Source organism: Nothobranchius furzeri, chromosome 19, assembly GCF_043380555.1.
Source record: "Nothobranchius furzeri strain GRZ-AD chromosome 19, NfurGRZ-RIMD1, whole genome shotgun sequence".
Lineage (NCBI taxonomy): Eukaryota > Metazoa > Chordata > Actinopteri > Cyprinodontiformes > Nothobranchiidae > Nothobranchius > Nothobranchius furzeri.
In genome coordinates, this window is record NC_091759.1 from 9,816,337 (window position 1) to 9,829,991 (window position 13,655).

General features: G+C 42.1%; 1 protein-coding gene across 1 annotated transcript; it reads left to right on the forward strand.

The window, feature by feature from the left end:
* Window positions 1-3,209: 3,209 nt before the first annotated feature.
* rfx5 (regulatory factor X, 5) lies at window positions 3,210-11,248 on the forward strand. The gene is made up of 10 exons (XM_015973391.3): window positions 3,210-3,257; window positions 4,943-5,097; window positions 5,298-5,331; window positions 5,409-5,491; window positions 5,657-5,779; window positions 5,992-6,108; window positions 9,072-9,150; window positions 9,281-9,479; window positions 9,581-9,792; window positions 9,972-11,248. Exons 2-10 carry the CDS (start codon window positions 4,976-4,978, stop codon window positions 11,016-11,018), a joined length of 2,016 nt encoding a protein of 671 aa, XP_015828877.3. The 5' UTR covers window positions 3,210-3,257; window positions 4,943-4,975; the 3' UTR covers window positions 11,019-11,248.
* The last annotated feature ends 2,407 nt before the right edge of the window (window positions 11,249-13,655 follow it).

Below are 13,655 nucleotides of genomic sequence, written 5' to 3' on the forward strand. Positions count from 1 at the left end.
CAAGATCTTGGAGATGAACGGAAGTTTAGAGATGGGTCTGAAGCTGCTATGGAGAGAGGGGTCGAGACTCGTTTTTTTAAGAAGCGGGTGGATTACAGCGTTCTTAAAGTAAGCAGGGACCTGACCAGAGACCAGAGAAGCATTAATAATAAAGAGCACGCTGGGACCAATGGACTGAAAAGCACTTTTAAACAAAGATGACGGTAAGATGTTGAGGGGGCATGCAGAGGTCTTCATAGAGTTAACTAGTTTGGTTAACTCAGGCAAAGAAACAGGAGCAAAGCTAGCTAGGATGATGGGCCTGGTTGGAGTCGGGAGAGGCAGCGATAAGGCTGAAGGAGAGATGCTAGATCTAACCTTATTGACTTTGTCCACAAAGAAAGACAGAAAGTTCTCACAGTCTGCAACAGAGTGGATGGAGGCTGTAGGAGAGGCAGGAGAGGAAATGCTGCTGATGGTGTTAAACAGCACCTTGGGGTTCCCTTTGCTCTGGGACAACAGGTTGGAAAAATGGGAAACCCTGGTGTCTCTGACTGCAGAGTTAAAGGATGACAGAAGGTCCTTTAGGTGCAGCAGATGGACGTGGAGATGGGTTTTCTTCCACAAACGCTCAATTTTTCTGCATTGGCGCTTCAGGCTGTGAAGGCAGAAAAATTGCTAGCTGTGCTCTCATTAAGAAAACGAGAACTAACCAGATGGCGAGCAGGATGTGGGGACGCAGAAATGGACAAGTTAATGAAAATGCAATGGTAATCCGGAATATAAACGTCCTCAGGACAAACATTGTCAGCATTTAGACCCAGAGTAACAACGAGGTCCAGAGTGTGTCCCCTGGTGTGTGTGGGGCCAGAAACATGCTGGGTAAAGCTGAAGGTGTTCATGAGGCATTAATAAATGGGTGCTATTAGCTTTTGTAGCACTAAGGATGTAGACTACATAAATATCCAGTTAGTTTGCTTGGCTGTGTGTCGCCACGCGCCTTTTGCACGTTTCTCTGCCACCTCTTAGCAGGCCATGTTTGTCTCTCACTTCCTGCCATGGCTTGCTCAATGGAGGCCACCTCTCTGCCTTACTCTGATGCTACTTTGCAGATAATTCAACCAGATCTTCGGTCTAAGCTCAAAGGTAGTGACTCAGGAAGAAGGAAAACACAAGAAAAGACAGAAAGTTTAACTTATCTGTTGTTAAACAGAATTTTTCTTTTGAAGTTTTACATAAAACAATCAAAAACAACCTTCCTGTTTCCCATTTGGTTGTATCTAGATTTTTTAACCTCTGCCAAAAGGCCTCTCGCTTACGAGAGGATATCTTCTTCATCGTTGGTGCTACACAACAGAGGGCTCAACATTCATGTCTGTCCTTTATCGTTTTCCATTCTGTGATCACAGAATTGTATAAAAAACCCTGTTTGTGAACTGGTGTGTGAATGCAGCGGAGTGTGTGTTTCTCTTGATTCTGTCTAAACGAAGAGCTCCAGGTCAGTTAAAGGGACCAAGAACATTTCAGACTGTTCAAATATTTCCTTTTGCATCACCAAATAAATAAATAAATAAATAAAAAGCGAGTTTGCATTTTAGATGCAACAGAACTTTCTGATTTAGAAAATCCAAAAGTCCACAGAACTGGAACTAATGTTGCACTGTTGAAGGCTGAAGTGTCTGTATGTTATGAATGTATCGTATCAAGAAAACACATTAAATGAGAATTTATGAGTATATTAAAATTCTGCTTTACGCTTGCGCTCTGCTACAAGCTGACAGCTGCCGGCTCTATTTTTATTGCAGAATAACAAAAAAATCAGAGTAATAATCCTCGTTTAAGCTCAGAATTAAACTGCAGAAATAAAAAAAATACACTCTGATATTCAAAGGTTTCAGTACCTAGCGGAGAAGATGAGTAACTTTCCATTTTCTGGGGTTTGGTTGCAACAAGATGTTTATAGGAGATAGTAAAAAGACTGAATTACCGGATAAACCAGTTTTTATTCTGGACTAATAATTTAACTAAAACTTGATGGTTTCAACTCAGAATCTGATTAATAACATTAAGGTCTAAGGCCACGTTCACAAGATAAGTTTAAAACAGAAATTTTGGAATTTGTTGGTCTTGATTTCAAGATGTATTTAAAAAAGAGTTGAAAGCAAATCTTATAGGCATGTGTCTAGAATTTCTAATCCAAGAAGGACTAACAGTGATCACACTAAAGATAGATTATTCCTGCCTATTGTTAATTTTTCTCACTGATTAAACTTAAAGACACGTTTAACGCCCAGAAACCCAAATTTAGAAAACAACTGCTAAATCTTTTTTTAACCTTTCACATGTTGTTGTAGGAGGCCAGATAAACAGGCCTATTTACACATTTTAACAGCCAATAGTGTTGCAGAACTGAACAGGACCTATTAGCAATGTAAATGTGGTTTTAAAAAGAAAAAAAAATGGGGAAGGTTTATTTTTGTATACTTAAATCTGATGTTGTAATATTACAACCGTGGGTCTCTGGGGGTTAAATTCTCAGTTTTTATTGCAATGAGGTGAACTGTTTTCACCAAAACCCTGAAACGGACGACTTTAATCCCAAAGTGAAATGTTGCTTCTGTGAAAGTCCGATTGAAACCTGAGGCTATGCAGCAGCCATTTCCCTTTGCAGGACCCGAATGGGCTAATCAAGTCGAACTGGAAAATCTGACAGAAATGTCACAGAGATAAAGGAAAGTTGGGCGCCACAAGTTCTGATGTTAAAAAACTGTTCAAAAGTTCAGTTTTTTTTTGACTGACAAGTACGGTTACCATTAGTTGTTATGTTTTGATGAAATGCCAAAGATGAGCTGCAAGCTATTACTTTAGACCAAAACAACATCTGATTAATAGATCATTAAGACAGATTTATTGTGAGCAACTGAAGATATAATAGAGTTTTAGTTTTTTTAAGGGCTATAGTTTGTTTAGACTGAAGCTTGGACTCCTGGGTCTTTAAACATCTTTAAACACCTAAAAGTCAAAAAAATTTTGTGGGAACATTCACTTACGTCTTGTTTGTAACTGGGCAGACCAGGAAATGTCGTCCAATCAGAATAATTCCTGTCACAAAAATATTTTTGTTCAGCCAATGAAATCTCGTCTTCTTTTGGTATCTGAGTAGAGTTTCGACAGCTGACCAATCGCAATAGACGCTAGCTTTGTAGTTAGGCAGACACAGCAAAGTCATCCAATCACAAAAAAATCTGAAAGGGGATTTTTGCTGTATCTTGGCTCAGGTACTTTCTTTTTCTTTTTTAAAATAAATACTGAAACATGAGTCACCCTGTCGACCATACATTAATAACATAATTTATTAACTATTATCTGGAGTTATTTTGAAGCTAAAAATCACCCGTAAAATCCCGTTTGACGGGGCTTTTATGTAGCTGCTTCTAGCTAGCGAGAACCACAAGCTAGCCGAGCAACTGTCAGCGTTAGCCGCTTTAGCTTTTTTCTCTTTACTAAAAAGTTCTCGTTTTCTTTGTCTACTCGATGTCTGTCAGTTGTGTTCATAATCAACCCCGCTAACGAATGTTATTGTTTTTGTCAGCCAAGGTGAAACGTGTTAGTGGTACCGTTAGCCAGCTAGCTACCACGTAGAACTGTGTCAGAGTGTTTGTGTGCGAGTGTTGTGTAAATGGCAGGCACATGACCACCGGCGCTACGCCCGCTGTAAACACAACAGTCAGACCTGACATGGGAGCTCCGCTGGGTAGACCAGCGTTTCTAGCTTTTGTTAGCGGGTGTAAGGAGAGGTAGTGGCCAACCTGTGTTTTTCCTTTTAGAAACATTCCGCCCCGCTCAGGCTGTAGTGAAGTTTTAACAGCACCCCTGACTACAACAAACATATGTCCTCATCCGCCAGACAGCGGGCCTTTTTCAGCCTGTCGGGGCGGAACCGGTTCGGAATCAGAGCCTTATTACACCGAGGTGTGGTGCTGAAATGAGGCGATCAGCAGATATCTGTTCCTCCTGGTGATCGCAGCTCATTGTTTTTAAAATCAAACGAATAATCCCTTTAACACAGGACTGTCAATCGCAGTTATTTATGATATTTAAATATTTAGAAGTAGTAATTACTACAGAACCAGTATTTAAACTTATCAGCTGTAAACATCTGATTTGACAGCTAACATTTATGATTTTGCAACAGCTATTTATATTTTTGCGTGTATAATATAACTATTTAATATCTCATACCTTACTGCAGCATTCACCTGTTACTCAGAAATCACCCCTGTCATTAAGCAGAAATGCACTTAAAATCGTTACGTTTAGTAGACAGAGAAACTACCGATGCAATCCAAGTAGGGATAAACCGATGTATCTGTTGGCCGATATATCGGACTGATATTTAAAAATTGTTATATATCTGCAATGGCTGATATGCCTCTTTAGTAGGGCAAATTTAAAAACGGGCACATCCGCAAGCAGCCTGGTGCTGCAGACAGACTCTGCAGTTAAATGTTTGATTTTAATTTTGAGCAGTGCAAAAGATTAAGATTAAATATTTGGTTAAATCCAATGTTCAAACACTGACTGAGGTTATGAAAAGTTGTGCATTTACTGTTATTAGTGACATTTTGGCCCAAATAATTGGCAGCACATATTGGACATTGGTTGATCTTGACCTCATATCTGTATTGTTATCGGCAATAGAAGACCTCACATGTCGATTTGTAATTTCAAGACAGTATATGGTTGGTGCTGTTGATTTAAATGTCATTATCTGTTCTTTTGTAATTCTTTCCAATTCAAATGACATTACCATCAAGTGTTTATTTTTCTATCTACTGCATAACTTATGTTAAATGATTTCATATTACTTAGCTAAATTGGTCATTTGTAAAGTATCTCTAGTCTTCCTCAGCAAACTGTTCATTTGATAAAGCTGAATTGGTTTGTGCCTGTTTGTTCTCAGATGGTGGTTTTCAACACCGGTTAGTTGGTCCAGATGTCTGAGGACCAGCGGCACCAGCGGGCTGAAGCCTCGCAGCAGGCTAAGGGTGGTCTGGAGGCAGTGGAGGGTGACACAGAGCCCAGCATGCTGCTGCAGAAACTAAAGAGCAATATCTCGTAAGCATGGAGATTTCTATAAACTTCTATTTTTGTTTACTTTCTCTTTTACAACTATTTCCTTAGTCCTCTGATAAAAAAATTTTTTTGTTCCTTTTTGTTTGGTTTCTGAAATGCTATGAAAACATTTATTGATGATGATGATGACCGAATAGTTTTTAACATTTTTCTGATTATTGGTTTTTTTTTTTGTCTTGCAGTAAAAATGTTCAGACCAAAGTGGATCAGATCCTGGTAAGAGTTTTTCGTCTGAATCTGCAGTTTGTTGACATTTGCTCAGGTACCTGATGTGTTTTGTTCTGCTTCAACAGCAAGATGTTCAGCGTTTCTCTGACAATGACAAGCTGTACCTGTACCTCCAGCTGCCCCCTGGACCCAGCTCTGGGGACAAAAGGTTAGAAATGTTTACCGTCAATAAAAGCACGTCATGTTTGTTTTCACTTTGTTTTTGAATGGAAAAAAAAACTTTGTACATAAGTCTGATGTGATGTGATTATTTACAGGAAGGTTTTTGTTCTTATTTAATAGTTTTAACACCATATTTTCATGTTTGTGGCAGTGGTGGGGACTCCAGCTCGTTCAACACAGCTGATCAGCTTCACACCTGTAACTGGATCCGCAGCCACCTGGAGGAGCACTCAGACACCTGTCTGCCCAAACAAGACGTCTACGAGACCTATAAGTGAGAATACTCCAAAACACATCTAATCAATCAAAGGAATCATACTTATAAAGCACCTTCCACAACATTAACGGATGCCCAAGGTGCTAACCACGATATAGAAACATAGATAGAAATTCCAAGAATTAAAAGGAGGATAAAAATAGCATAAGAACCATAAATAGATCTAAGTTAAAGAATACAGTTTTTATTCTGTGACTTGTGTCCTACAGGAGATACTGTGAGAATCTGCAGCATCGTCCTCTGAGTGCTGCCAACTTTGGGAAAATCATCAGAGACATTTTCCCAAACATCAAGGCGAGACGTCTCGGGGGCAGAGGACAGTCGAAATATCCTTTCTACTTCTAGATGGACAAACGGGAGCTTTCAGAGGAGAGCCGAGGAACGTTTTCTGCTCCTCTTTAGTTTAATTTTCTTATTTTCTGTTTATTCAAATGTGATTTTAGGGGGATTTTTATGCGTTAAAGTAACACTTCTCCCCGCTTATCCCTTCTGCTGGTTGAAAGCAGAGTTACAACTATTGTAAACAACCCTGCAGCAGCCTGCTGTTGCTAGCGCTAAGCGAGCTACTGCTAACAGGAGCCAACTGATTTTAAGCAGGGCTGCCAACTCTGACGCACTGAGCGTGAGACACATGCATTTAACCCTCTTCACATGCTCTCACGCCACACCTCCCAATATGTCACGCTGATTATTCACCCCCCCCCCCCAGTGAACAGGGTGAAACGGTCCGCCCCCCCACCCCCCGCTCTTATGCATTTAAATGTTCAAAAGTTGGCAGCCCTGTAATGAGTAAGCCACAAAGTGAAAAGATCCACACTGTTGGACAAAATCTAGTATTACTTTCAAGTCAAGTAACAACAAAGCCAGGTCACCATCAGTCCATGATCTCATAGCCTCCTTTAGCTTCCTCAAATGAGTATCGGCTGCCCTGATGTTCACTCTGGTTTTTACAAAGATGTCTTGCTTTTATTCCATAAAAAAACCCTTTTCTTCTTGTGCTTGTTATTGACGTCAATGAACTGAAAAAGCTAATCTTTATATTAGCTAACACCACAATAAACAGTTATTGCAGTAAAGCAGGTAGAGATCTTTCCACCAGTGCTTACCCGAACCACAAAAGTTGTTGATTTTCAGGTCAGCTTATGACAAATATTTACCTTTGTTATAATTTTTCTTCAAATTCTTCTCTTAACTCATTAACTGCCAGCTGTTTCCTGATCAGTAAATCCCTTAGCTGCCAGCGTTTTTCAGCGCTTTTACTGTTTTTTTAGAGTCACAGAACGTTGAGCTCTATGATGATGTTGACGCTAAAACTAGCAAAACAAAGAGTAGACTCACCTCTTACATCAGGAAGAATCCACGCGTTTCGAACGTTATCCGTTCTTTCATAATCCGTTGTCGAATTGTGATCGGCAGAAGCTTTTCCGGTTCGAGCCTCACATTGTTTACAGTAGCGGCCCAAAACGATCTCCCAACACATGGATTTTCTGCTTCCTGGTCACATGACGTGTGACGTACGCAGATGAAGATCGGCTTTAGAGCTGGGATGTTTGCTCTCATGGTGCGGGGGCTCGTTCCAACGCCCACACAGTAAAAAAAATGCAAATAGCAGTGAGTGGTTGGATTTAAAATGACAACTTTTTGTCGTCAATGGCAGTTAATAAGTTAAGTGTTGATGCTGCCGTAACAAGTGCATTTCCCCACTTTGGGATCAATAAATTCTATTCTGTTCTATTTAGAAAATTGGGCTCTACTCTGTTCATCCTTGTCCATGTCCATGTATAATGATGTTGCATATCTCCGTATCTCTGCAGATGGAGAAGTATAAACTAGGCTTTAGATAGTAATGTCTTTGGAGGCAAGCGAAGAAAGTGTGAACTAAACAAAGAACTAAAACCAGAGTGAACATCAGTGCCGCTTACACTCACTGGTTTCAGTTTCAAACCATCTAAATAGTTAGCAAGCAAAGTTAGCATTTTTTTCTTTGTTTCTGAACAACAAATAATCATAAAAACGTGCAAAATGCAACACTTTGTCTTGACGACATCGTTATCTGCAAAGCCTTCAGTAAGGTCTTTTACAACAGTTGTAATTCCACTTCCGGCCAGTAGGGGGAGACAGGAAACTTTTCAAGTCTCAATTTAAATCTGTCTCATAATGCTTTTTCAATCTGTGCTTTGGTAAAAAGCTGACTCATAACAGAAGTGTTGCACAAAAGAACTCGAGTAAGATACGCTTGCCTGCACCTAACAGACACAGCTGAGGGTTTAGTAAACCTTTATGTGGAGACAACTTTTAACTCATTCACTGCTAGCCGTTTCCTGATCGCTAAAGGCCTTCGCTGCCAGTGTTTCTCACCGTTTTTACTGTTTTTTCAAGAGTCACAGAACGTTGCGCGCTAGCGTGATGTCGATGCCAAAAGAACCAAAACAAAGCGGGGACTCACCTCTTACATCAGGAAGAATCCATGTGTTTCGAGCGTTATCTGTTCTTTCATAATCCGTTGTTGAATTGTGATCGGCAGACGCTTTTCCGGTTCGCGCCTCACTTTTTTTACAGGAACGGCCCAAAACGATCTCCTAATACATGGATGGTCTGCTTCCTGATCACATGACGTGTGACGTATGGGGATGAAGATCGGCTTCAGGGCTGAGATGTTTGTTCTCTCAGCGGGGGGGCTCGTTCTGATGCTCAAACAGTAAAAAAAATGCAAATGACGACTTTAGTCGTCAATGGCAGTGAATGAGTTAAAGAGCAAGTCACCCCCTACCAGAGTATTACTCCACTCCCACTTCCTGTTTGAAAAATGCAACAAATGCTGTTGCCTAGCAGACCGAGGGGCGGAGCCGCTAACAAATACACATCACACACACAGGCTCTCAGTGACATTGTGACATCATATGGTACCAGCTAACGGTCTAGGGTACCTCTTAGCCAATAGCGATGGCAGATTTAAATTCAACTGCAGCGCAGAAGTTTTACCTGACAACGACACAACACTGACAGTTTTAGGCGGAAAATTTAAATTTTAACTAAAATGCACTAAAGTGCAAAACTATTGAACACACGTGTCTGCAGCACGATTAGACACGCATTTATAATGTTTATCAGAAAAAAAAGTTGATTTGGGGGTGACTTGCTCTTTAAGGCCTCTTTTTAAATAACGTCTCATAGTTTTACCATTTCTGAGTTGTTTTTAAACACATGAAATTTGTAAATGTTGCACTTCTTTGGACAAATGTTAGTATGGAGGTTGCCGGTTGAATTCCCTAACCTGTTAGGTTGAAACGTATTGCTACAGCGGCATCAGGAGGAAAACGGTTCTCAACATGCCTCTTCTGCCCAACCTGGACCTCAAGAATGACCCGGTACACGCTCTAACTCAACCGTAACATGATGTTGCACGAGTAATACTAATCGCTGTATCTTTACGTGTATTTATATGATACTCTCACTGAGTTTAATGCGTCAGTTACACAAATAAAATTATTTCTCTAGTCGGAGCTGACTGAGCTGGTCCAGACCTACAAACAGGAAGTGACAGAAGCGGCGTGTGAGCTGATCTGTGATTGGGCGCAGAAGATCTTGAAGCGATCCTTTGATACGGTGGTGGAGATCGCTCGCTACCTGATCCAGGAGCATATTGTCAACCCTCGCTGCAGCCAGGCTGAGCTGGTGACCTCCGCAGCACTCGCAGGTGCTTCATTAGGACAGAAAAAATTCACATTAAAGGGTCGAAATTCTTGTTTTCTCTCCATGTTTACTGATTTATCAGCTTTCCCTTTTGTTTGCTTGCAGGTGGTCCAGCTAAAACCTACAAGGTCATCAAGAAAACTCCTGTGATTTCTAAAGCTGATGGGGACGGAGCTGGAGATTCAAAGAAGGATCCGGGAGACTCCTCATCCTCACAGAAGCTTCCTTCTGGAGATCAGTCAGCAGCAGCGACCAAGCATTCTACCATGGATGCCCCCCCTCCTTCCTCTACCTCTTCCTCGTCTCTGCGTCCAGCAGTAGGTCAACACAACCAAACGTGTAGCTGAGGCACAAATGCTGATTCAGACTTGTCAGCTTTGCTTTATTAGGAAACTGAATGTCGAGTAGAACATGGAGCAGTTATGTTTTAGTTGTGTGAAATAATATTGAGCAGATCAGTGAGTAATCTGAATTCTGATCTCTGGCTGTGCTGCAGGTGGAGGCTCGCATAAAGCAGTTACCCAGAATCCTCCCTCGCAGCTCCATCCCTGATAAGAGCCTCTCTGTTCGCTCCTCTTTGCCCTCGCAGGCTCCCAAAGAGGCCTCTGGGGTGGGAGGGCCACCTGGACATGCAAGCTCTGCTGCCGCTGCTGCTGCAGCCAGTAGTGGTGGGGTGAAGGTTATTGCCATGGCAACGCTGCCCCAGCAGCAGGGCGGGCCTGTTCCTGTGATGATCCTTCCTCAGGGCTGTTTGTCCTTTGAGAGGGACAATGTTGCTCCTCCTCCTCTTCCTCCTCAGCAGCAGCAGCAGCACCCTCTGGCTGCTTCCACCTCTGTGGTCCAGAAGGCACGAGTGACCAGCACTAAACGCCCTCTGGGGGGGGAGGTGTTGGGTGGGACTGCTGCTGGTGATTCTGCTGTCAGCCCCTCTCCTGTCAAACGAAAACGTGGACGACCAAGAAAACCCCGTCCTGAAGACTCATTTCCTAGTGCTCTTCCTCCTTCTCCTTCTCTGCCTCTATCTCAGCCTCCAGTCATCACCTCCCTGACTGGGGGCGTCATCCAAAAGGCTTCCTCCTCTTCGTCGTCCTCGCAGCCTTTGGTGGAGCTGGTGATCCAGGACCCACCGGGGCTGGTCCTGAGTCAGCTGCCTGCGGCGTCGGACCCAACCCATCGGCTGATGGAGCACCGCGGGGTGGTGGTACAGTGCCAAGCGAGCAGAGCGGCTGAACCGGATCACCACAGTCGGTCGCTGCTGGTGTTCCAGAGTCCCGGGAACCCCAGCTGGGAGCTGGCCACGTCGGGCCGGACCCCGATGGTGGAGGTGATCCAGAAAGCTCCGAGCAATAACAACAGCAGCTCTGCTCCTCCTCACCTCCCCCAGAACACGCTTCCCCTGCCCATGCCGCTGGAGGGGAAAGGAGAGGTGGAGATAACGTTGGTCCCAGTGGAGCCAAATGTCAGTCTGCCGCCACCCTCCTCCCCCTCCTTCACAGTGAAAGTTGAGGAGGAGGTGGAAGAAGGAGAACGCGGCACCTCCTGAGAGATCGAAGGACTTTAGCTGCCATCAGCCGCCTTTTTGTTTTATTCTTTACCTCATCTGCTTAAAACTTGCCCCTTGCACCTCTCCTCCTTATCGGTGGAAATCCCAGATTGGCTGCTGCCGAGAGCCAATCAAGCAGGATAAATGAAGCCAAAATATCCACACGCTGTCCTTCCATTGGCTCCAGAGCACTCTGAAACGGTGATTCTTCTGTGTCCACTCCTCCTGCCTCACTCATTCTTTTACTCGCAACATTTTCTGTGCTGAGAGTTGTTTGTTTGTGGCAGAAGTTCCCTTAAAAAGGGTAAACGAGACAGGAATCACGAACAGGAGGCGGTAAATAGCCAGGCCCCTGACGGAGTCGGCAGAGACAGCAGGTACGTACGGGTCAGAGCCTTGAAAAAGTTCTCTCTGCTTAAAAACGAGCTGGGGATCGTTTGAGAATGCACCCCAAAGCTGAGCTGCAAGAATCCTTCATGAAGTTTAGCTACTAGACGTTTATGGAGGCTGGAATAATGTCCGGTTATAGGGGCTGGATGTGAATCGCAGCTCAGTTCCTCTGTTTTAAACAGTTTTGTACTTTTATGGCGTGTAATTTCAGTGAGTTTGAGGGAAATTAAAAATATTACAAATATCTTATTGCTTAAAATAATATATTGTGTAAATTTTTATCAGACATTTTTAAAAGAAACTAATTGTTTGAAAATATTTGTTAAAAAACGGCACCTGGCCAGCGGAAAACAGTCTGAAAAAGTTCTGTTTCAAATTAAACTGCTTGATGAACTAGGATAGAAATAGTAAAAATAGTAAAAAATGTATTTCTATTGCCAGACTCACACCTGTGTCAAAGATCCTGACCTAAAGTTTATTGGAGATTTCCATCTCAGACGCCGCTTTGATCATGTCCGACTGTTAACTACGACGCTGCGACCTGCAGTTTCTTTACAGAACAGCACAAAACCCAGGAGGACATTACATGATAACACCTGAAAGCGGTGTTGCTATGTGACAGTGTTGTGAAACGGACTCACTCGCAGCAGCTGAACGTTCTCAGTTTAGAAAAAAACACAAAACTGAACACGAGATCCACCGAACATTTTCTAAATCCTGCGTTAAAAGCTCGGTTTTCCACCAAAACACCAAACTTTCACACTCAGCAGAACCTGCTGAGATGCAGATAGGTGAAAATGTGAAGTGCAGCTTTTGAGATTTAAAAACAAACAAACTTAGTGGGGTTTAATTGGTCTGAAACTGCTTCAGCGTAGGCACCGGAGAGCAAAGCACAAAGATTTCTGCTACGTAGCGCTGATATGTTAAGATACAGTACAAATCATTAATAAATGGGTGCTATTAGCTTCTGTAGCACTAAGGATGTAGACTGCGTGAATATCCAGTTAGTCTGCTTGGCTGTGTGTCGCCACGCGCCTTTTGCACGTTTCTCTGCCACCTCTTAGCAGGCCGTGTTTGTCTCTCACTTCCTGCCATGGCTTGCTCAACGGAGGCCACCTCTCTGCCTTACTCTGATGCTACTTTGCAGATAATTCAACCAGATCTTCGGTCTAAGCTCAAAGGTAGTGACTCAGGAAGAAGGAAAACACAAGAAAAAGACAGAAAGTTTAACTTATCTGTTGTTAAACAGAATTTTTCTTTTGAAGTTTTACATAAAACAATCAAAAACAACCTTCCTGTTTCCCATTTGGTTGTATCTAGATTTTTTAACCTCTGCCAAAAGGCCTCTCGCTTACGAGAGGATATCTTCTTCATCGTTGGTGCTACACAACAGAGGGCTCGACATTCATGTCTGTCCTTTATCGTTTTCCATTCTGTGATCACAGAATTGTATAAAAAACCCTGTTTGTGAACTGGTGTGTGAATGCAGCGGAGTGTGTGTTTCTCTTGATTCTGTCTAAACGAAGAGCTCCAGGTCAGTTAAAGGGACCAAGAACATTTCAGACTGTTCAAATATTTCCTTTTGCATCACCAAATAAATAAATAAATAAATAAAAAGCGAGTTTGCATTTTAGATGCAACAGAACTTTCTGATTTAGAAAATCCAAAAGTCCCTTAAATGTCTGAGCTGCAGCTCTTCCTCACACAGAACTGGAACTAATGTTGCACTGTTGAAAGCTGAAGAGTCTGTATGTTATGAATTTATCGTATCAAGAAAACACATTGTTGAGTATTTATGAGTATATTAAAATTCTGCTTTACGCTTGCGCTCTGCTACAAGCCGACAGCTGCCGGCTCTATTTTTATTGCAGAAAAAATCAGAGTAATAATCCTCATTTAAACTCAGAATTAAACTGCAGAAATAAAAAAATACACTCTGATATTAAAAGGTTTCAGTACCTAGCGGAAAAGATGAGCAACTTTGCACTTTCTGGGGTTTGGTTGCAACAAGATGTTTATAGGAGATATTAAAAAGACTGAATTACCGGATAAAACGGTTTTTATTCTGGACTAATAATTTAACTAAAACTTGATGGTTTCAACTCAGAATCTGATTACTAACATTAAGGTCTAAGGCCACGTTCACAAGATAAGTTTAAAACAGAAATTTTGGAATTTGTTGGTCTTGATTTCAAGATGTATATAAAAAAAAAGAGTTGAAAGCAAATCTTATAGGCATGTGTCTAG